Source organism: Pimephales promelas, chromosome 14 (genome assembly GCF_988280905.1).
Source record: "Pimephales promelas chromosome 14, fPimPro1.hap1.1, whole genome shotgun sequence".
Taxonomy (NCBI): Eukaryota; Metazoa; Chordata; class Actinopteri; order Cypriniformes; family Leuciscidae; genus Pimephales; species Pimephales promelas.
In genome coordinates, this window is record NC_142782.1 from 35,358,176 (window position 1) to 35,380,430 (window position 22,255).

The 22,255-nt window shown below is 37.3% G+C and overlaps 1 protein-coding gene across 2 annotated transcripts; it reads left to right on the forward strand.

Moving 5' to 3' along the window:
* Positions 1 to 60: 60 nt before the first annotated feature.
* Positions 61 to 22,197, forward strand: LOC120463805 (interleukin-6 receptor subunit beta). 2 transcript variants are annotated; one of them, XM_089119930.1, is made up of 18 exons: positions 63 to 749; positions 822 to 881; positions 1,430 to 1,465; positions 1,548 to 1,652; positions 1,737 to 1,842; positions 3,083 to 3,210; positions 5,112 to 5,242; positions 5,429 to 5,579; positions 13,662 to 13,744; positions 13,818 to 13,925; positions 14,474 to 14,582; positions 15,633 to 15,815; positions 16,817 to 16,915; positions 16,987 to 17,127; positions 18,528 to 18,668; positions 20,416 to 20,497; positions 20,573 to 20,654; positions 21,228 to 22,197. In XM_089119930.1, exons 2-18 carry the CDS (start codon positions 830 to 832, stop codon positions 21,477 to 21,479), a joined length of 1,989 nt encoding a protein of 662 aa, XP_088976056.1. In that variant the 5' UTR covers positions 63 to 749; positions 822 to 829; the 3' UTR covers positions 21,480 to 22,197. The 2 variants fall into 2 exon arrangements, with proteins under 2 accessions (XP_088976057.1, XP_088976056.1); XM_089119931.1 differs by lacking the exons at positions 5,112 to 5,242; positions 5,429 to 5,579 and having other exon boundaries at positions 61 to 881.
* The last annotated feature ends 58 nt before the right edge of the window (positions 22,198 to 22,255 follow it).

Below are 22,255 nucleotides of genomic sequence, written 5' to 3' on the forward strand. Positions count from 1 at the left end.
AGTCAGGTGTCAAATAGACGTTTAGAAGATGTCTTTAAGATGTAACGATTTAGAATGTATGTAAATTGACATCTTAAAGATGTATATCAAATGTTAGTAAACACGTTTCCAGAAGTGATCTTTAACAAACGTGTGCTATCTGGGACTGTTTTTCCCAGAATTTGATTATTTTGCTTTGTTCGGTCGACTAAACGATCTTTTAACAACATTCTTAAGTCGAACAGAAAAACTGAAACACTTTATACAATTTCATGTGTTAAAATTAGTGAAGTTAAGACGAACTAACAACGAACAACACTTCTACAGCATTTAATATTTATATGTTAACCTAAACATTTACAAATAGGCCATATTAAGAGATTGCATCAGTTTACGCATTAGCCTATTTTGATTAATTAGCATTAGCATTAAAGGCCATTGTTAGTTTATATAGGCTATTAAATGTTAGCAAATGAGATTTATTATTGTAAAGCGGCACCAAGAAATCATATTATTTTAAATTAGTGTTTAAAAGTTGCAGTTTTTCCCAAACTCTTCTTAGATGGACAATAGATCAAACTCCTGTCGATTCGTTCAGTTCGACTGAATTCAACCACAAGTGAAATGGAAGGAAAGAGTCAAAGGAAGTGTTTTTCTGCAGTTTCATCTCGATGTTATCAGTGTTCCCCTAAACCTGTGAGAAACTGAGACAGAAACCACAGAAGCCCAGCGTTTCCAACAGCATGCGAGCATTCAGTCCATCAAACCGAGTGCGTCCGATTATCAGTTCTTTTGGCTGTGGAGATTTTATTTTACAAACACTTCACACTTGTTCTTTGCAGATGAGAACATGTCCGGCAGAAGATCTGTGTGTGTGTTGATCTGTGTGTTCTGCATCTGTTGTGAGTAACCTTCTTCATTCACGTGTGTATCTCTTATTGTGTCTATTTCTAGCGCTTTAGGTTACACTTTATTTTAAGGTGTCATTGTTGCAGAGTAATTATATTTAAGAACTGATTAATAATAATTAATTATTATTGGGTAAATTGGTGGTTTAAATTGCATGTAATTATGCATAATTTACTGTTATTATAAAACTGTAAAATAAAGTACCGCACTTTATAGGCTACAGTACAGATTGTTTCAAAGCAGAATAACAGAATCAATTTTGCACTGCAAATAGACATTTACTTGAAGATTAAAATAAAAAATTAATCAAAACTAAGTGACTATATGCTTAATATCTAACAAATAACCTGGGTTTTATTTCCCTTTGAATTAAAATGTAAGCTATTTTTCCCCACTTCGATTCGTGTGTGAAAGTAAGAAAATCATTTTTTGCAGTGTGCAAACTTATACTGTAAAGCATCTAGAAAATAGACAATGGTGTCATTAATTAGCTTAAATCAGTTCAGTTTTGTTGGATTATTTTATCTTTGTTGATTTACAGGTGCTTTGAAGAGAAAGCCTGTTTTCAGCATTCAAGGTAAACTTCTGTTGTTGACACGCATGTGCATTAAAAACATTCCAGCACATGAAGTGTGTGAGTGAATGAGACTGTTTTCCAGAGCTCACGGTGACTGCGAGGGACCTGAAGGATTGTGGGAAGAATGTGTGTGTGATGTCCAGTGCCGACTGTCCCTCAGAATCAGATGTTCTCACTGCAACTCCTGGTGCGAGTGCTTTAATGAGCCTGACATGGGTTTATCCTCAGATCTGCAGCTGGTTCAGTTTTAATGTCCATCTTTGTTCTCTAGAGAGATTTGTGAACACGTCATGCCACTTTCTGTCCCATGAGGAGTCGATCACCTGCAGGTGGATTCAGATGAACGACGTCCGAACGGAAACCTTCATTTTCAGAAGGTAACAGTGTCAGAAACCTATAAAAGCTTGATTCCAGCATGGAATGAAAAATAGAGGTAATTGCAATTTTTATCTCACAATTTTGAAAGTTTTCTCGCAATTGAAGACATAGCCTATAAACTTGGAATTGCGAGATGTCACAATTCTGAAAAATAAAGTCACAAAATATTCACAACTGGAAGTTTTAATCACAATTCTGTAAAACAAAGTTCAGCCGCAAGCAATCCGTCACATGCCCGATCACGGTGTGTTTTAAATGCGTCTCCGCGAGCCCGATCTCATGAAAGTTCGTATCTATAGCACGAATGTCATTTCTTGTGGCATTTATACGCCAAAAACGTTTTTTGTGTGGATATGGTACGCGTTTTTCGCGTGCATATGATACGCAATTTTTAGCGTAGGCCCTATAGTACGCACGAACTCCCCACCCCCCTCCCCCTAAACCTAACCCAGGGTTTATACGCTAAAACCATTTTTGGCGTATAAATGCCATGAGAAATTACATTCGTGGTATACATAGATACGCATCTTCATCAGACTGTGTTGTGTCTGCGCTATTCTCGACATGCCTGCTCTCGGTGTGTTTTAAATGCGTGTCCACGCTATTCTCCGACATCTGCTCGCGGTGTGTTTTAAATGCGTGTCCACGCTATTCTCCGACATCTGCTCGCGGTGTGTTTTAAATGCGTGTCCACGCAATTCTCCGACATGCCTGCTTGCAGTGTGTTTTAAATGCGTGTCCACGCAATTCTCCGATCTTGCTCGCTCTCGGTGTGTTTTAAATGCGTGTCCGCGCTATTCTCCGACATGTCCGATCGCGGTGTGTTTTAAATGCGTGTCCGCGCTTTCAAAGAAAGATCACAATTGAGAGTTATAAAGTCAAAATTCAGAGAAATATTCAGAATTGCAGGATATAAAATCACAATTGCCAGTTATAAAGTCAAATTCGACAAATAATGTTGCAATTCTTAAAAACAAAGTCGCAATGTTGCAAAACAAATTAGCAAGTGTGGCTTTTTTCCCGCAAATTGTGAGTTTATTGGATATCTCTTATAACTCACAATCACAAGTTTATACAGTAAATCAGACTTAGATAAAAAGTTGCAATTACCATTTTTCATTTTTTTTTAAATCCTTTGGCAAAATCAAACTTCCATAGAAACCTCCATTAGAGCATCTGAAAATAAACTAATCCGTCTTCATACGAACTGGCATGATGATATTGTTTTTTTTGTTTTAGAACTGACATCAACTGTCCTTCCATTTTACATTTATATTCATATTTCAATTTAACCATCAAGTCAAAGAGCATCGTCAGCCAGAAAGAGTGGTTCTCTGATGTCTATCCAGTGATCATTAAGGAAATCGGTAAGATAAGATGACAGCTGGGGTGTAGAAAGTAGACATTGTATGAAAGTTAAAATACAGATACTTAGCTTTATTTATACAGTGCTTTAAACAACACAGGTTGTTTCAAAGTAGCTTCACAGTATTAACAATTTCTGCTGTAAAGCAGCTCCAAAGAAGTCAAGAGTCATTATTCAGATCAATTCAGTTCATTGTTGATTCAGTTCAGTTAAACAACGGTTAATGTTGCAAAATTTGTCATTTATGAAACAAAGTTGAATCAGTATTTTATAGTTGCTTTTAATGTCTTTTTATGTGATGTGATGGGTTGAGATTTGATCTGATGGGTTGAGATGTGATGGGTTGAGTTGTGATGTGATGGGTTGAGATGTGATGTGATGGTTGAGATGTGATGGGCTGTGATGTGATGGGTTGAGATTTGATGGGATGGGTTGAGATGTGGTGTGATGGGTTGAGATTTGATGAGTTGAGATGTGATGTGATGGTTGAGATGTGATGGTTGAGATGTGATGGGATGGGTTGAGATGTGGTGTGATGGGTTGTGATGGGTTGATATTTGATGAGTTGAGATGTGATGTGATGGTTGAGATGTGATGGTTGAGATGTGATGGGATGGGTTGAGATGTGGTGTGATGGGTTGTGATGGGTTGAGATTTGATGAGTTGAGATGTGATGTGATGGGTTGAGATTTGATGAGTTGAGATGTGATATGATGGTTGAGATGTGATGGGATGGGTTGAGATGTGGTGTGATGGGTTGTGATGGGTTGAGATTTGATGAGTTGAGATGTGATGTGATGGTTGAGATGTGATGTGATGGGTTGAGATGTGGTGTGATGGGTTGTGATGGGTTGAGATTTGATGAGTTGAGATGTGATGTGATGGTTGAGATGTGATGGGATGGGTTGAGATGTGGTGTGATGGGTTGTGATGGGTTGAGATTTGATGTGATGGGTTGAGATGTGATGTGATGGTTGAGATGTGATGGGCTGTGATGTGATGGGTTGAGATTTGATGGGATGGGTTGAGATTTGATGGGATGGGTTGAGATGTGGTGTGATGGGTTGTGATGTGATGGGTTGAGATTTGATGAGTTGAGATGTGATGTGATGGTTGAGATGTGATGTGATGGTTGAGATGTGATGTGATGGTTGAGATGTGGTGTGATGGGTTGAGATTTGATGAGTTGAGATGTGATGTAATGGTTGAGATTTGATGAGTTGAGATGTGATGGTTGAGATGTGATGGGATGGGTTGAGATGTGGTGTGATGGGTTGTGATGGGTTGAGATTTGATGAGTTGAGATGTGATGGTTGAGATGTGATGTGATGGGTTGAGATGTGGTGTGATGGGTTGTGATGGGTTGAGATTTGATGAGTTGAGATGTGATGTGATGGTTGAGATGTGATGGGATGGGTTGAGATGTGGTGTGATGGGTTGTGATGGGTTGAGATTTGATGTGATGGGTTGAGATGTGATGTGATGGTTGAGATGTGATGGGCTGTGATGTGATGGGTTGAGATTTGATGGGATGGGTTGAGATTTGATGGGATGGGTTGAGATGTGGTGTGATGGGTTGTGATGTGATGGGTTGAGATTTGATGAGTTGAGATGTGATGTGATGGTTGAGATGTGATGTGATGGTTGAGATGTGGTGTGATGGGTTGAGATTTGATGAGTTGAGATGTGATGGTTGAGATGTGATGGGATGGGTTGAGATGTGGTGTGATGGGTTGTGATGGGTTGAGATTTGATGAGTTGAGATGTGATGTAATGGTTGAGATGTGATGGTTGAGATGTGATGTGATGGGTTGAGATGTGGTGTGATGGGTTGAGATTTGATGAGTTGAGTTGTGATGTGATGGGTTGAGATGTGATGTTTTTGTCTTCTGAATGTTGTAGTCCAGGCTCCTCGGCCGGTGATCACGTCTGTTAATGTCACAGACTCGTCAGTCAACGTCACATGGAATGGCGGGAGAACAACTAAATGCCGAATCCGCTACAAACGTCTCAACACAGATTCATGGACAGAGGTCAGAAATAGCTTGAAAATATATTTTTGTTGTGTGGGTGCTTATTTCATTTCATTTTTTTCTAAATCTTTTTTATATTATCTTATTTTACTTTTACATTTTTGTATTTTACTTCATTAGATCTTTGAATCTGATTGATGATGTTTAGAGATGCTCATTGAAGTAAAAGCTTCTGTTTCACGTCAGACTGCAGATTTTCCCGCCTCAGAGGAGTCTCTGTTCGTGATTGAGGGTTTACAGGCCTTCAGCGAGTATCATCTGAGCGTCTCCTGCGTTCAAGATCTCAGCCGGTGGAGCGACTGGAGCAGCGAGACACGAGTAAAGACGTCCGAGAGCCGTGAGTGACCCGAACAGAACTGATGCACTGACCCTGACTGTTGTTCGTTAGATCCAGTGTCTGAATCTCAGGCTTATGATCATTTTTACTCACTGACACTTGCTTTTAAGGGATAGTGCACCCAAAAATGAGAATTCCCATGATTTACTCACCCTGGCTCAAACCATCCTAGATTAACTTTTATGATGGACAGATGCACTTTTATGATGGACAGATGCACTTTTATGATGGATAGATGCACTTTTATGATGGACAGATGCACTTTTATGATGGACAGATGCACTTTTATGATGGATAGATGCACTTTTATGATGGACAGATGCACTTTTATGATGGATAGATGGACTTTTATGATGGACAGATGCACTTTTATGATGGATAGATGCACTTTTATGATGGATAGATGCACTTTTATGATGACAGATGCACTTTTATGATGGACAGATGCACTTTTATGATGGATAGATGCACTTTTATGATGATAGATGCACTTTTATGATGGACAGATGCACTTTTATGATGGATAGATGCACTTTTATGATGGATAGATGCACTTTTATGATGATAGATGCACTTTTATGATGGATAGATGCACTTTTATGATGGATAGATGCACTTTTATGATGGATAGATGCACTTTTATGATGGATAGATGGACTTTTATGATGGATAGATGCACTTTTATGATGGATAGATGCACTTTTATGATGGATAGATGGACTTTTATGATGGATAGATGCACTTTTATGATGGACAGATGCACTTTTATGATGATAGATGCACTTTTATGATGGACAGATGCACTTTTATGATGGACAGATGCACTTTTATGATGGACAGATGCACTTTTATGATGGATAGATGAACTTTTATGATGGACAGATGCACTTTTATGATGGATAGATGCACTTTTATGATGGATAGATGCACTTTTATGATGGATAGATGCACTTTTATGATGATAGATGCACTTTTATGATGGACAGATGCACTTTTATGATGGATAGATGCACTTTTATGATGATAGATGCACTTTTATGATGATAGATGCACTTTTATGATGGATAGATGCACTTTTATGATGGATAGATGCACTTTTATGATGGATAGATGCACTTTTATGATGATAGATGCACTTTTATGATGATAGATGCACTTTTATGATGGATAGATGCACTTTTATGATGATAGATGCACTTTTATGATGGACAGATGCACTTTTATGATGGATAGATGCACTTTTATGATGATAGATGCACTTTTATGATGGACAGATGCACTTTTATGATGGACAGATGCACTTTTATGATGGATAGATGCACTTTTATGATGATAGATGCACTTTTATGATGATAGATGCACTTTTATGATTGATAGATGCACTTTTATGATGATAGATGCACTTTTATGATGATAGATGCACTTTTATGATGGATAGATGCACTTTTATGATGGATAGATGCACTTTTATGATGGATAGATGCACTTTTATGATGGATAGATGCACTTTTATGATGGATAGATGCACTTTTATGATGGACAGATGCACTTTTATGATGATAGATGCACTTTTATGATGGACAGATGCACTTTTATGATGGATAGATGCACTTTTATGATAGATAGATGGACTTTTATGATGGATAGATGCACTTTTATGATGGACAGATGCACTTTTATGATGGATAGATGGACTTTTATGATGGATAGATGCACTTTTATGATGGATAGATGCACTTTTATGATGGATAGATGGACGTTTATGATGGATAGATGCACTTTTATGATGGACAGATGCACTTTTATGATGATAGATGCACTTTTATGATGGACAGATGCACTTTTATGATGGACAGATGCACTTTTATGATGGATAGATGCACTTTTATGATGGACAGATGCACTTTTATGATGGACAGATGCACTTTTATGATGGATAGATGCACTTTTATGATGGATAGATGCACTTTTATGATGGACAGATGCACTTTTATGATGGACAGATGCACTTTTATGATGATAGATGCACTTTTATGATGGACAGATGCACTTTTATGATGGATAGATGCACTTTTATGATGGATAGATGGACTTTTATGATGGATAGATGGACTTTTATGATGGACAGATGTACTTTTATGATGGACAGATGCACTTTTATGATGGACAGATGCACTTTTATGATGGACAGATGCACTTTTATGATGGATAGATGCACTTTTATGATGGATGGATGCACTTTATGATGGACAGATGCACTTTTATGATGGATAGATGCACTTTTATGATGATAGATGCACTTTTATGATGGATAGATGCACTTTTATGATGATAGATGCACTTTTATGATGGATAGATGCACTTTTATGATGGATAGATGCACTTTTATGATGGATAGATGCACTTTTATGATGGATAGATGGACTTTTATGATGGATAGATGCACTTTTATGATGGATAGATGCACTTTTATGATGGATAGATGGACTTTTATGATGGATAGATGCACTTTTATGATGGACAGATGCACTTTTATGATGATAGATGCACTTTTATGATGGACAGATGCACTTTTATGATGGACAGATGCACTTTTATGATGGACAGATGCACTTTTATGATGGATAGATGAACTTTTATGATGGACAGATGCACTTTTATGATGGATAGATGCACTTTTATGATGGATAGATGCACTTTTATGATGGATAGATGCACTTTTATGATGATAGATGCACTTTTATGATGGACAGATGCACTTTTATGATGGATAGATGCACTTTTATGATGATAGATGCACTTTTATGATGATAGATGCACTTTTATGATGGATAGATGCACTTTTATGATGGATAGATGCACTTTTATGATGGATAGATGCACTTTTATGATGATAGATGCACTTTTATGATGATAGATGCACTTTTATGATGGATAGATGCACTTTTATGATGATAGATGCACTTTTATGATGGACAGATGCACTTTTATGATGGATAGATGCACTTTTATGATGATAGATGCACTTTTATGATGATAGATGCACTTTTATGATTGATAGATGCACTTTTATGATGATAGATGCACTTTTATGATGATAGATGCACTTTTATGATGGATAGATGCACTTTTATGATGGATAGATGCACTTTTATGATGGATAGATGCACTTTTATGATGGACAGATGCACTTTTATGATGATAGATGCACTTTTATGATGGACAGATGCACTTTTATGATGGATAGATGCACTTTTATGATAGATAGATGGACTTTTATGATGGATAGATGCACTTTTATGATGGACAGATGCACTTTTATGATGGATAGATGGACTTTTATGATGGATAGATGCACTTTTATGATGGATAGATGCACTTTTATGATGGATAGATGGACGTTTATGATGGATAGATGCACTTTTATGATGGACAGATGCACTTTTATGATGATAGATGCACTTTTATGATGGACAGATGCACTTTTATGATGGACAGATGCACTTTTATGATGGATAGATGCACTTTTATGATGGACAGATGCACTTTTATGATGGACAGATGCACTTTTATGATGGATAGATGCACTTTTATGATGGATAGATGCACTTTTATGATGGACAGATGCACTTTTATGATGGACAGATGCACTTTTATGATGATAGATGCACTTTTATGATGGACAGATGCACTTTTATGATGGATAGATGCACTTTTATGATGGATAGATGGACTTTTATGATGGATAGATGGACTTTTATGATGGACAGATGTACTTTTATGATGGACAGATGCACTTTTATGATGGACAGATGCACTTTTATGATGGACAGATGCACTTTTATGATGGATAGATGCACTTTTATGATGGATGGATGCACTTTATGATGGACAGATGCACTTTTATGATGGACAGATGCACTTTTATGATGATAGATGCACTTTTATGATGGACAGATGCACTTTTATGATGGACAGATGCACTTTTATGATGGACAGATGCACTTTTATGATGGATAGATGAACTTTTATGATGGACAGATGCACTTTTATGATGGATAGATGCACTTTTATGATGGATAGATGCACTTTTATGATGGATAGATGCACTTTTATGATGATAGATGCACTTTTATGATGGACAGATGCACTTTTATGATGGATAGATGCACTTTTATGATGATAGATGCACTTTTATGATGATAGATGCACTTTTATGATGGATAGATGCACTTTTATGATGGATAGATGCACTTTTATGATGGATAGATGCACTTTTATGATGATAGATGCACTTTTATGATGATAGATGCACTTTTATGATGGATAGATGCACTTTTATGATGATAGATGCACTTTTATGATGGACAGATGCACTTTTATGATGGATAGATGCACTTTTATGATGATAGATGCACTTTTATGATGGACAGATGCACTTTTATGATGGACAGATGCACTTTTATGATGGATAGATGCACTTTTATGATGATAGATGCACTTTTATGATGATAGATGCACTTTTATGATTGATAGATGCACTTTTATGATGATAGATGCACTTTTATGATGATAGATGCACTTTTATGATGGATAGATGCACTTTTATGATGGATAGATGCACTTTTATGATGGATAGATGCACTTTTATGATGGATAGATGCACTTTTATGATGGACAGATGCACTTTTATGATGATAGATGCACTTTTATGATGGACAGATGCACTTTTATGATGGATAGATGCACTTTTATGATAGATAGATGGACTTTTATGATGGATAGATGCACTTTTATGATGGACAGATGCACTTTTATGATGGATAGATGGACTTTTATGATGGATAGATGCACTTTTATGATGGATAGATGCACTTTTATGATGGATAGATGGACGTTTATGATGGATAGATGCACTTTTATGATGGACAGATGCACTTTTATGATGATAGATGCACTTTTATGATGGACAGATGCACTTTTATGATGGACAGATGCACTTTTATGATGGATAGATGCACTTTTATGATGGACAGATGCACTTTTATGATGGACAGATGCACTTTTATGATGGATAGATGCACTTTTATGATGGATAGATGCACTTTTATGATGGACAGATGCACTTTTATGATGGACAGATGCACTTTTATGATGATAGATGCACTTTTATGATGGACAGATGCACTTTTATGATGGATAGATGCACTTTTATGATGGATAGATGGACTTTTATGATGGATAGATGGACTTTTATGATGGACAGATGTACTTTTATGATGGACAGATGCACTTTTATGATGGACAGATGCACTTTTATGATGGACAGATGCACTTTTATGATGGATAGATGCACTTTTATGATGGATGGATGCACTTTATGATGGACAGATGCACTTTTATGATGGATAGATGCACTTTTATGATGATAGATGCACTTTTATGATGGATAGATGCACTTTTATGATGATAGATGCACTTTTATGATGGATAGATGCACTTTTATGATGGATAGATGCACTTTTATGATGGATAGATGCACTTTTATGATGGATAGATGGACTTTTATGATGGATAGATGCACTTTTATGATGGATAGATGCACTTTTATGATGGATAGATGCACTTTTATGATGGATAGATGCACTTTTATGATGGACAGATGCACTTTTATGATGATAGATGCACTTTTATGATGGACAGATGCACTTTTATGATGGACAGATGCACTTTTATGATGGACAGATGCACTTTTATGATGGATAGATGAACTTTTATGATGGACAGATGCACTTTTATGATGGATAGATGCACTTTTATGATGGATAGATGCACTTTTATGATGGATAGATGCACTTTTATGATGGATAGATGCACTTTTATGATGGATAGATGCACTTTTATGATGATAGATGCACTTTTATGATGGACAGATGCACTTTTATGATGGACAGATGCACTTTTATGATGGATAGATGCACTTTTATGATGGATAGATGCACTTTTATGATGATAGATGCACTTTTATGATGGACAGATGCACTTTTATGATGGATAGATGCACTTTTATGATGGATAGATGCACTTTTATGATGGATAGATGCACTTTTATGATGGATAGATGCACTTTTATGATGATAGATGCACTTTTATGATGATAGATGCACTTTTATGATGGATAGATGCACTTTTATGATGATAGATGCACTTTTATGATGGACAGATGCACTTTTATGATGGATAGATGCACTTTTATGATGATAGATGCACTTTTATGATGATAGATGCACTTTTATGATTGATAGATGCACTTTTATGATGATAGATGCACTTTTATGATGATAGATGCACTTTTATGATGGATAGATGCACTTTTATGATGGATAGATGCACTTTTATGATGGATAGATGCACTTTTATGATGGACAGATGCACTTTTATGATGGACAGATGCACTTTTATGATGGATAGATGCACTTTTATGATAGATAGATGGACTTTTATGATGGATAGATGCACTTTTATGATGGACAGATGCACTTTTATGATGGACAGATGGACTTTTATGATGGATAGATGCACTTTTATGATGGATAGATGCACTTTTATGATGGATAGATGGACGTTTATGATGGATAGATGCACTTTTATGATGGACAGATGCACTTTTATGATGATAGATGCACTTTTATGATGGACAGATGCACTTTTATGATGGACAGATGCACTTTTATGATGGACAGATGCACTTTTATGATGGACAGATGCACTTTTATGATGGATAGATGCACTTTTATGATGGATAGATGCACTTTTATGATGGACAGATGCACTTTTATGATGGACAGATGCACTTTTATGATGATAGATGCACTTTTATGATGGACAGATGCACTTTTATGATGGATAGATGCACTTTTATGATGGATAGATGGACTTTTATGATGGATAGATGGACTTTTATGATGGACAGATGTACTTTTATGATGGACAGATGCACTTTTATGATGGACAGATGCACTTTTATGATGGACAGATGCACTTTTATGATGGATAGATGCACTTTTATGATGGATGGATGCACTTTATGATGGACAGATGCACTTTTATGATGGATAGATGCACTTTTATGATGGATAGATGCACTTTTATGATGGACAGATGCACTTTTATGATGATAGATGCACTTTTATGATGGACAGATGCACTTTTATGATGGATAGATGCACTTTTATGATGGACAGATGCACTTTTATGATGGACAGATGCACTTTTATGATGGACAGATGCACTTTTATGATGGATAGATGCACTTTTATGATGGACAGATGCACTTTTATGATGATAGATGCACTTTTATGATGGATAGATGCACTTTTATGATGGACAGATGCACTTTTATGATGGACAGATGCACTTTTATGATGGATAGATGCACTTTTATGATGGATAGATGCACTTTTATGATGGACAGATGCACTTTTATGATGATAGATGCACTTTTATGATGGACAGATGCACTTTTATGATGGATAGAAGCACTTTTATGATGGACAGATGCACTTTTATGATGGACAGATGCACTTTTATGATGGACAGATGCACTTTTATGATGGATAGATGCACTTTTATGATGGACAGATGCACTTTTATGATGGACAGATGCACTTTTATGATGATAGATGCACTTTTATGATGGACAGATGCACTTTTATGATGGATAGATGCACTTTTATGATGATAGATGCACTTTTATGATGGACAGATGCACTTTTATGATGGATAGATGCACTTTTATGATGGACAGATGCACTTTTTATGATGGACAGATGCACTTTTATGATGGATAGATCATTCAATGCCATTATAAAGCTTGGAAGAGCCAAGACATTTTTAATATAACTGATTGTATTCGTCTGAAAAAAGAATGACATATACACCTAGGATGATGTCAGGGAGAGTAAATCATGGGCTAATTTTAATTTTTGTGTAAACTATCCCTTTAATGTATTTGACATTCACACAGACTGAATTTTCATAATGTGTTTTCGTGCCGTCATGTTCTTGGGCTTGTGTTTGCAGCGCCGTCTGCGCCTCTCTCGCTCAGTTATCACGTGGCTTCAGATGTAAACTCGGGGCTTCGGCAGCTGCTGCTTCTCTGGAAGGTAATATTCTTCAGGTGTGTGTGTGTATCGTCTCTCACGTGCCGTCAGTCTTCAGTCGTGTGTGTTTCTGAAGGCTCTGGACGTCACAGATGCTCGAGGACTCATTCGAGGGTATGAAGTGTCCTACATGCCCACCAAACAGCCCTCTCTGAAGAAAACCATCCACACCACTGAGCTCAAGGTAGATTCTGTTTATTTTATTGTATTTTTCTTTTATTAATTACAATTTAATTGTCAAGTTTATTTTAACTTGAATTTTTACATCTTAAATGTAAATTGTTTTATTTTGTATTATTTATTATGTTTTTTTATTTTTTTGTTTTTTTACAATTTATTTATTTTATTCTATTTTTATTTACAATTTCTTCTAAATTAATGTTATTTTTTATTATTATATTTTAATTTGACATTTTATTAATTTATTGTATATATTTTTGTTTATGTAGTTTGTATTTCAAATTTTAATATATATTTTAACTTGAATTTTAAATGTATTTTATTTTTAAATGTATACATTTTTTATTTTTATTAAAATTTATTTGATATATTTTGTTAATTATCAATATTCATTTTTAAATTATTTTTTAAAATAATTTAAATTTTGTACAATTATATTTTGATTACCTTTAGAGATGAAGTAGAAATCCTGAGGGTTCGGTATGATTGTGATAAGTGTGTTCATGAATGTCCGACTGTGTTAGATTGGACTGAATGGTGTTGTTTGTGAAGGCAGTGGTTCTGGTGCGGGCAGAGGAGTACGAGGTGACCGCATGGGCTTATAACGGCGCCGGACACTCGCCTCACCGCCGCCTCCTCGTCGACGCGTCTCGTTCTCACGGTGAGCAGCCGTAGTCTCGTTAGTGTGATTGATCTGTAGTGCATACTTCATGGGTAAGGCCAGTTTAATCAAATAGCACACTCCATAGACATTGTACTTTTCATAAAAATGATTTTAACAGGTGCATAACAGATAAAATACTGGATTTAAAATACATTAAACGGATAGTTCACCCAAAAATAAAGAAAAATTATTCTTAGTCAGACAGATGCACTTTTATGATGGACAGATGCACTTTTATGATGGATAGATGCACTTTTATGATGGACAGATGCACTTTTATGATGAATAGATGCACTTTTATGATGGATAGATGCACTTTTATGATGGACAGATGCACTTTTATGATGGATAGATGCACTTTTATGATGGATAGATGCACTTTTATGATGGACAGATGCACTTTTATGATGGATAGATGCACTTTTATGATGGATAGATGCACTTTTATCATGGACAGCTGCACTTTTATGATGGATAGATGCACTTTTATGATGGACAGATGCACTTTTATGATGGATAGATGCACTTTTATGATGGACAGATGCACTTTTATGATGGATAGATGCACTTTTATGATGGATAGATGCACTTTTATGATGGACGGATGCACTTTTATGATGACAGATGCACTTTTATGATGATAGATGCACTTTTATGATGGATAGATGCACTTTTATGATGGACAGATGCACTTTTATGATGGACAGATGCACTTTTATGATGGACAGATGCACTTTTATGATGGATAGATGCACTTTTATGATGATAGATGCACTTTTATGATGGATAAATTCACCTCTGATGGATAAATGCACTTTTATTTATTTTTAAGAGCCAGGATAATATAACTCTGATTGTATTCGTCTGAAAGAACAATGTCTTATACACCTAGGATGACTAGAGGGGGAGTAAATCATGGGCTAATTTGAACTATCCCTTTAAACACAAATAAGAATTGGGCCTACATAAATAAGATGACACACAGTGTGAATGTTGGTGAATGCAGTGTTGTGTGAGTTGTGTGAGGATCTGGATGTGTTCCCTCAGATGTGCGGTCAGTGAAGTCTCTCTGGGTTTACTCTGACGGCTCGTCGCTGCGGGTCCGATGGGGTCGTGACGTCACTGATGTAGAGGTCAGCGAGTTCGCCATCGAATGGAGCGTCGTCAAGGACCCCAAACACGCAAACTGGCAGCGAGTCGACGGGTCCACCTTCACGACCCGTCTCACAGGTCAGCGGAGGACTTATAACAATATTAATGTGTCTGGCACACCTTTAATCCAACAAACCAAATAAACAAGCATTGATTTTAGAGCATTAATATTTACAATATGATTTTATTTGTTAACAAATAACATGAACTAACACGAACAACACTTTTACAGCATTTAAGTTAATGTTACTCTCAACATTTACTAATACATTAGTGTTTTTGTTCATTAAAGAATCAGATTTGTATGAACTAACATTAATAAATATACCGTAAGACTATATTGCACACTGTTAGTTCATGCGTTAACTATTGTTAAATATAATTGTAACATTATGTTCATGGCTAATAAACTTGTGTCATTCAATTCTCATTATTATTTTTACTTTATTTAAGTTGTTCTACTTTGTCAATTTAAAGAATAAATGATTGTATTACCATATTTTGTTCCCTGTAATCAAGTAAAAATTACAGTATTAAAGTACATCCTTAAGTACTTCTTAATCGGATTAATCTTACCGTAATGAAAACCTAAGGAGAATCTTTGAGAATTGCAACAAATATTAAATATTAAAATCATCTTCGTCTCGTTTTCCAGCACAAATATCTATACATTATTAAATCAAGAGACATTTACTGGAGATGCAAAATAACAGAAGATATTAAGTCTGATAAAGTTATCAAAATTAATGCTTAATACAAGAACAAATATCTGCCAACGGGGTCAGAAAAATACCTCATTTATAATAGTTTATGTTTCTTTTTCTGACTCCATTGTCAGATATTTGTTCTTGTCTTAAACACAAACTTTATATCTTCAGTCATTTTGCTTCTCCAGTAACTGTACCTGGAATTAAGAATGTTTAGATATTTGTGCTGGAAAACAAGTGAAAAATACATCATGTTTTGCAGTGTTGTGTTAAATCGTGTCCTGTATATGATATCTTGATATTCTCATACACATATGAAAAGCTTATTTATAAGATGAAATGGCATCTAAATCTGATCTGATGTTGTGGAAGGCCTGAAACAGGAGGAGATCTACACCATCAGTGTGTTTCCCGTGTACGGCTCTGTGTGTGCGCCTCAGACGTCCATCTCGGCCGATCTGCAGCACGGAGGTAAAGAGCCGCTCGTATGAAAGCTTCACAGGCCATTGAGAAACGTTGAGTTTGTGCTTTGGTTTGCTCAGCTCTGCTGGACGTGGACGAGTTTCGTCTGGTGAACGTGTCGCGCTCGTCTCTGACGGTGAGGTGGACGTGGAAGCAGACGGAGCCGAGAGTAAAAGTGCTTCAGTACAAGCTGGTGTTGAGCGGAGAACATGGAGCTGAGTGTGAGTCCCCTTCAATACTCTTATCAAACTCAGTCTGGAGAAAATCTGCTCGTTCTCACCCGAAGCCCTAAAATGTTTCGTCCAGAAAGCTTATTTCAGTTTGATAATACTGCTTCTGTTTTTAAATGCATTTTTAACCCTTGTGCATCAATTAAAAAAAGTTACACATATAGGTAAAAAGAGGACAAAAATGTCCATGTCAAAAAACTGTCATAAAAATGTGACTCTTTGGAGCACAGACTTAAGTTTGGTATCATTTTAAAGAAGACCCTTTGCAGATTATTGCTGAAGTAAAAAAATAATAATAAGTAAATAAGTTTATGAAAATTATTTATAAAATAATATTTTATATAAAATATATATTTTTTAAATCAGGTTGAACTCAAAACTACAATAAAATCAAAGCTATAAATCTAAATAGGTTGTGTTCCAAATGTGAGGATGATATCTCAAAAAATGAGCTTTGGGTAACAGTTTGTTTGGGTGTAGTAACATATTTTCCCCATTGGGTGCCAGTAAAACCCCACTGGAGCTCACAGTGACTGGATTTGAATTTGCAGTTTTTCTCTCTCAGTCTGACAAACACACACACGCGCACACACACACATATTTTTTTATAACACACATACTAACCACACTCTGACATCCATTCCAACACACCCACACAAATATTGTTGCATAATTTATCCAGTTGGCTCTATAGTATGCCGAAGCAGAAAACAGGAAAAAAGCGACATTTGTTTTATAGGCCAAACTTAAAAAAAATGACACCATCTGATAAAAAAATAGTAAAAAATAAAATTTTCAAGCCTTGCCATCAGAATGAAAGCCTCTTAACAAAGACTGCATAATTTTCTAGTTAACTGAAGCGGGGATTAAAAATGGCAGTTTTAATGGATTTCAATGGGGACATTTTTGTCCAAAAGGCACTGAGAGGGAGTATTTTTTGTACCTAATGCAACAATTATTTTTTTAAGAAAATGACGGTGAAATAGTAAAATTCCAATAAAAATACACACCTGTGCCAAGTTTTTTGCAGTTAGCTTTAACACAGGCAAAGTGATCAAAAAAACAAAACTGAAAAGGACAAAAATGTCCATAAGGATGCACAAGGGTTAACCTTTAAATTACTAGATTTGATCAGTAAATTATACATAAATTGTCATTTAAGCACATTCCTCACATTCTTTCAACTTAAATTCAAAATAACTCGCATCTCATGCGTAACCCTTTTAATTCAGCTCTAAATATCTGACATTGCGTGTGTTTGCCGACCGCTCTCTCAAGTGCGAGACCAGTCCTGGGGTTTTGGACTCCTCGGATAAACTCAATTTGTCAAATTTCTTCATGAGCGGAGGGAAGGATGTGTGTTTAATGTGTGTCTGAATGTGTTTTCTCAGCTCTCTCAGTGTTTCCAGATCAGCATCAGCACTCGTTCCACCATCTCCATCCCGACAGCAGATACTCCGTCTGCATACATGGAGAAACTGCGAGCGGGAACTTCACAAAGGCCAGTCTGGACGTCAGCACACCACGGAGAGGTCAGAGTGTGATTTAATCAGTACAGCTCTAAAGAACGTCATATACACTGACTGTAGTGACGTGTGATGCTGTTTGTTGAAGAGAGACTGTTTTCAATGTGACCTGAATACAGTTGGAATTCTCTCTCACTCACTCACTCACTGACTCACTCACTCACTCACTCACTCACTCCCTCACTCACTCACTCACTCACTCACTCACTCATTCACTGACTCACTCACTCACTCACTCACTCACTCCCTCACTCACTCACTCACTCACTGACTCACTCACTCACTCACTCACTCACTGACTCACTCACTCACTCACTCACTCATTCACTGACTCACTCACTCACTCACTCACTCACTCATTCACTGACTCACTCACTCACTCACTCACTTACTCACTCACTCACTCACTCACTGACTGACTGACTCACACACTGACTCACACACTCACTCACTCACTCACTGACTCACTCACTCACTCACTGACTGACTGACTCACACACTGACTCACACACTCACTCACTCACTCACTCACTGACTGACTCATTCACTCACTCACTCACTCACTCACTGACTCACTCACTGACTCACTCATTCACTCACTGACTCACTCATTCACTCACTCACTCACTCACTGACTCACACACTCACTCACTGACTCACTCACACACTCACTCACTCACTCACTGACTGACTGACTCACTCACTGACTCACTCACTCACTCACTTACTCATTCACTGACTCACTCACTCACTCACTCACTGACTCACTCACACACTCATTCACTGACTCACTCACTCACTGACTCACACACTCACTCACTCACTCACTCACTTACTGACTCACACACTTACTCACTCACTCACTCACTGACTCACACACTCACTCACTGACTGACTCATTCACTCACTCACTCACTCACTCACTCACTGACTCACTCACTGACTCACTGACTCACACACTCACTCACTGACTCACTCACACACTCACTCACTCACTGACTCACACACTCACTCACTGACTCACTCACTCACTCACTCACTGACTCACTCACTGACTCACTCATTCACTCACTGACTCACTCACTCACTCACTCACTGACTCACTCACTGACTCACACACTCACTCACTGACTCACTCACACACTCACTCACTCACTCACTTACTGACTCACACACTCACTCACTGACTCACTCATTCACTCACTCACTGACTCACTCACTGACTCACTCATTCACTCACTGACTCACTCACTCACTGACTCACTCACTGACTCACTCATTCACTCACTGACTTACTCACTCACTGACTCACTCACTGACTCACTGACTCACTCACTCACTGACTCACTCACTCACTCACTCACTGATTAACTGACTCACTCACTCACACACTCACTCACTGACTCACTCACTCACTGACTCACTCACTCACTGACTCACTCACTCACTGACTCACTCACTCACTGACTCACTCACTCACTGACTCACTCACTCACTCACTGACTCACTCACTGACTCACTGACTTACTCACTCACTGACTCACTCACTGACTCACTGACTCACTCACTCACTGACTCACTCACTCACTCACACACTCACTCACTGACTCACTGACTCACTCACTCACTGACTCACTCACTCACTCACTCACTCACTCACTCACTCACACACACACACACACACTCAACAGACGAGGATAATGTTACTGCAAAATAATTAGTAAACACTCATCGATCTTTCTTCATTGGTCAGATTCGGATGAGTGGACGAGGTTTGCCGTTCCAGTGGTCCTGCTCCTGGTGTTCGGGATATTCTCGGTGTCGTCAGTGACTGTGTAAGCCGATCCGCGTGTCGATCCGTCTCGGTGTTTACTGGCTCCAGTAATGACCGTGTGACCGTTTGCTCACAGATACAGGAAACACTTCCTCCCTGTCGTCGCCAATCCCAGGTTCAGTCTGATCGGACGCTGGCTTCTCAACCCGCATCTGCAGGTCGGTCAACATTTCCCGTGTCTGACGATCATTAGTTTTAATTAAAGTGTCCCTATTATGCCATTTTTATATTTTTAGAAAGGATTGCATGCATGCAACGTCAAAAAAAACAGTAGTTTCCTCATAATCTCCAATACAGCATCAGTGTCTGAAACGCTTCGATCGAGGATTCAGTCTCTCTAAGCTCCGCCTCTCTGAAAGCTGCTCTGCTGTGATTGGTCATTATCATATCTGAATCTCAGCTCTTGATACGAACAGTGACGATGGCGTATCAAACAGTTTATTCTCGACACAAACACGAACTAAACTCTTCCAGTCTCAGATAAACTAGTGTTTGAGGGCGGAGCTAAGAGGTGCTGCTCAGCCAATCAAGACCAGAGGCGGGCATTATGCAAATTACAAATCTACTTTAAACTCCATTTATCTAATCTCAACATTAACTTGGTGCTCATAAACAGCTCGACTGCCGAAGGGAATATCACAGAAAGCATAATCGGGGCACTTTCACTTTCTTGCCAAATTAAAACACGGTAAGAAAAGGCCGTTTGTGTGGCTAACATGCGATGCTAACAGGGCAGCGGACGGATGTGTGTGCTGAAGCTGGAGAGTGTGTTCCCGCTGGACCAGCAGGAGAAGAGCTTCATACACGTGGAGCGGCGCGAGTCTGTGACATCAGAACATGAGGACACGCCTCCTTCGAAGATCTCCACGAGCCCCGCCTCCAGCCCGCCCGAGTACGTCCAGTTACCCCTATTAGCCGATCGCTCCGATTATGTTCAAAATGGACAAATTGTATTTCAGTTTTCTGAGAAACCCTCAGACTGATATCTATATTTCCCGACTGTGATAAACCACGAACGCTTTTAATCTCGTCTCAATCGACTGTATCAGAAGAATCTCACACAACTTTCACGTTTGCATGTACTATATAACATTTGATGTAGTTGAATTAATTGAATTAAAAACAAGATTATACAACTACAAAAATCTTATTTTAAGTTGCTGTAATTTTCTATGTTGCTTTTTTGAACTTTTTTTTTTAATAATTTTTCGCTACAAAATAAATTCACATTTTAGTTTAATTGGCTCTTAATTGTATAGAGTTTTTCATACTCTTAATCTAACAATTCTGACTTTTTATCTCGCTCTTGCAAACTTATATCTTACAATTTAGACCTTTTTTCACAATTACGAGTTTAAATCTCACAATTCAAACCTTTTTCGATATAAAGTAACAATCACCTTTTTAAACTCGTAATTGCAAGTTTACATCTCGCAAAAAAAAAAAAGTCTTGAATTCAGTTTTTTCAAATATAAGGCCATATTTAAGGCTTTATTTTAATTTATTTTCTTTGAAGAGCCATGATTTCCAATAGTCTTTAATCAAGGAAGCTTTATTTTAAAAGTGGAAAAGTCATGGAAATGAATAAAATCGTATGTAAAATGTATAGTTCCCTGGGCATTTTTAAAATAAATGCACATTTTTCTAATCATACCAAGCTCTAGAAATCTTTTATCGGGTATAAATTAAGAGTAAATAAAACATCCATCTCCTTGATCCGTCGTTGAAAACTGCTGTATACAGAAGGGTCGAGAACCGT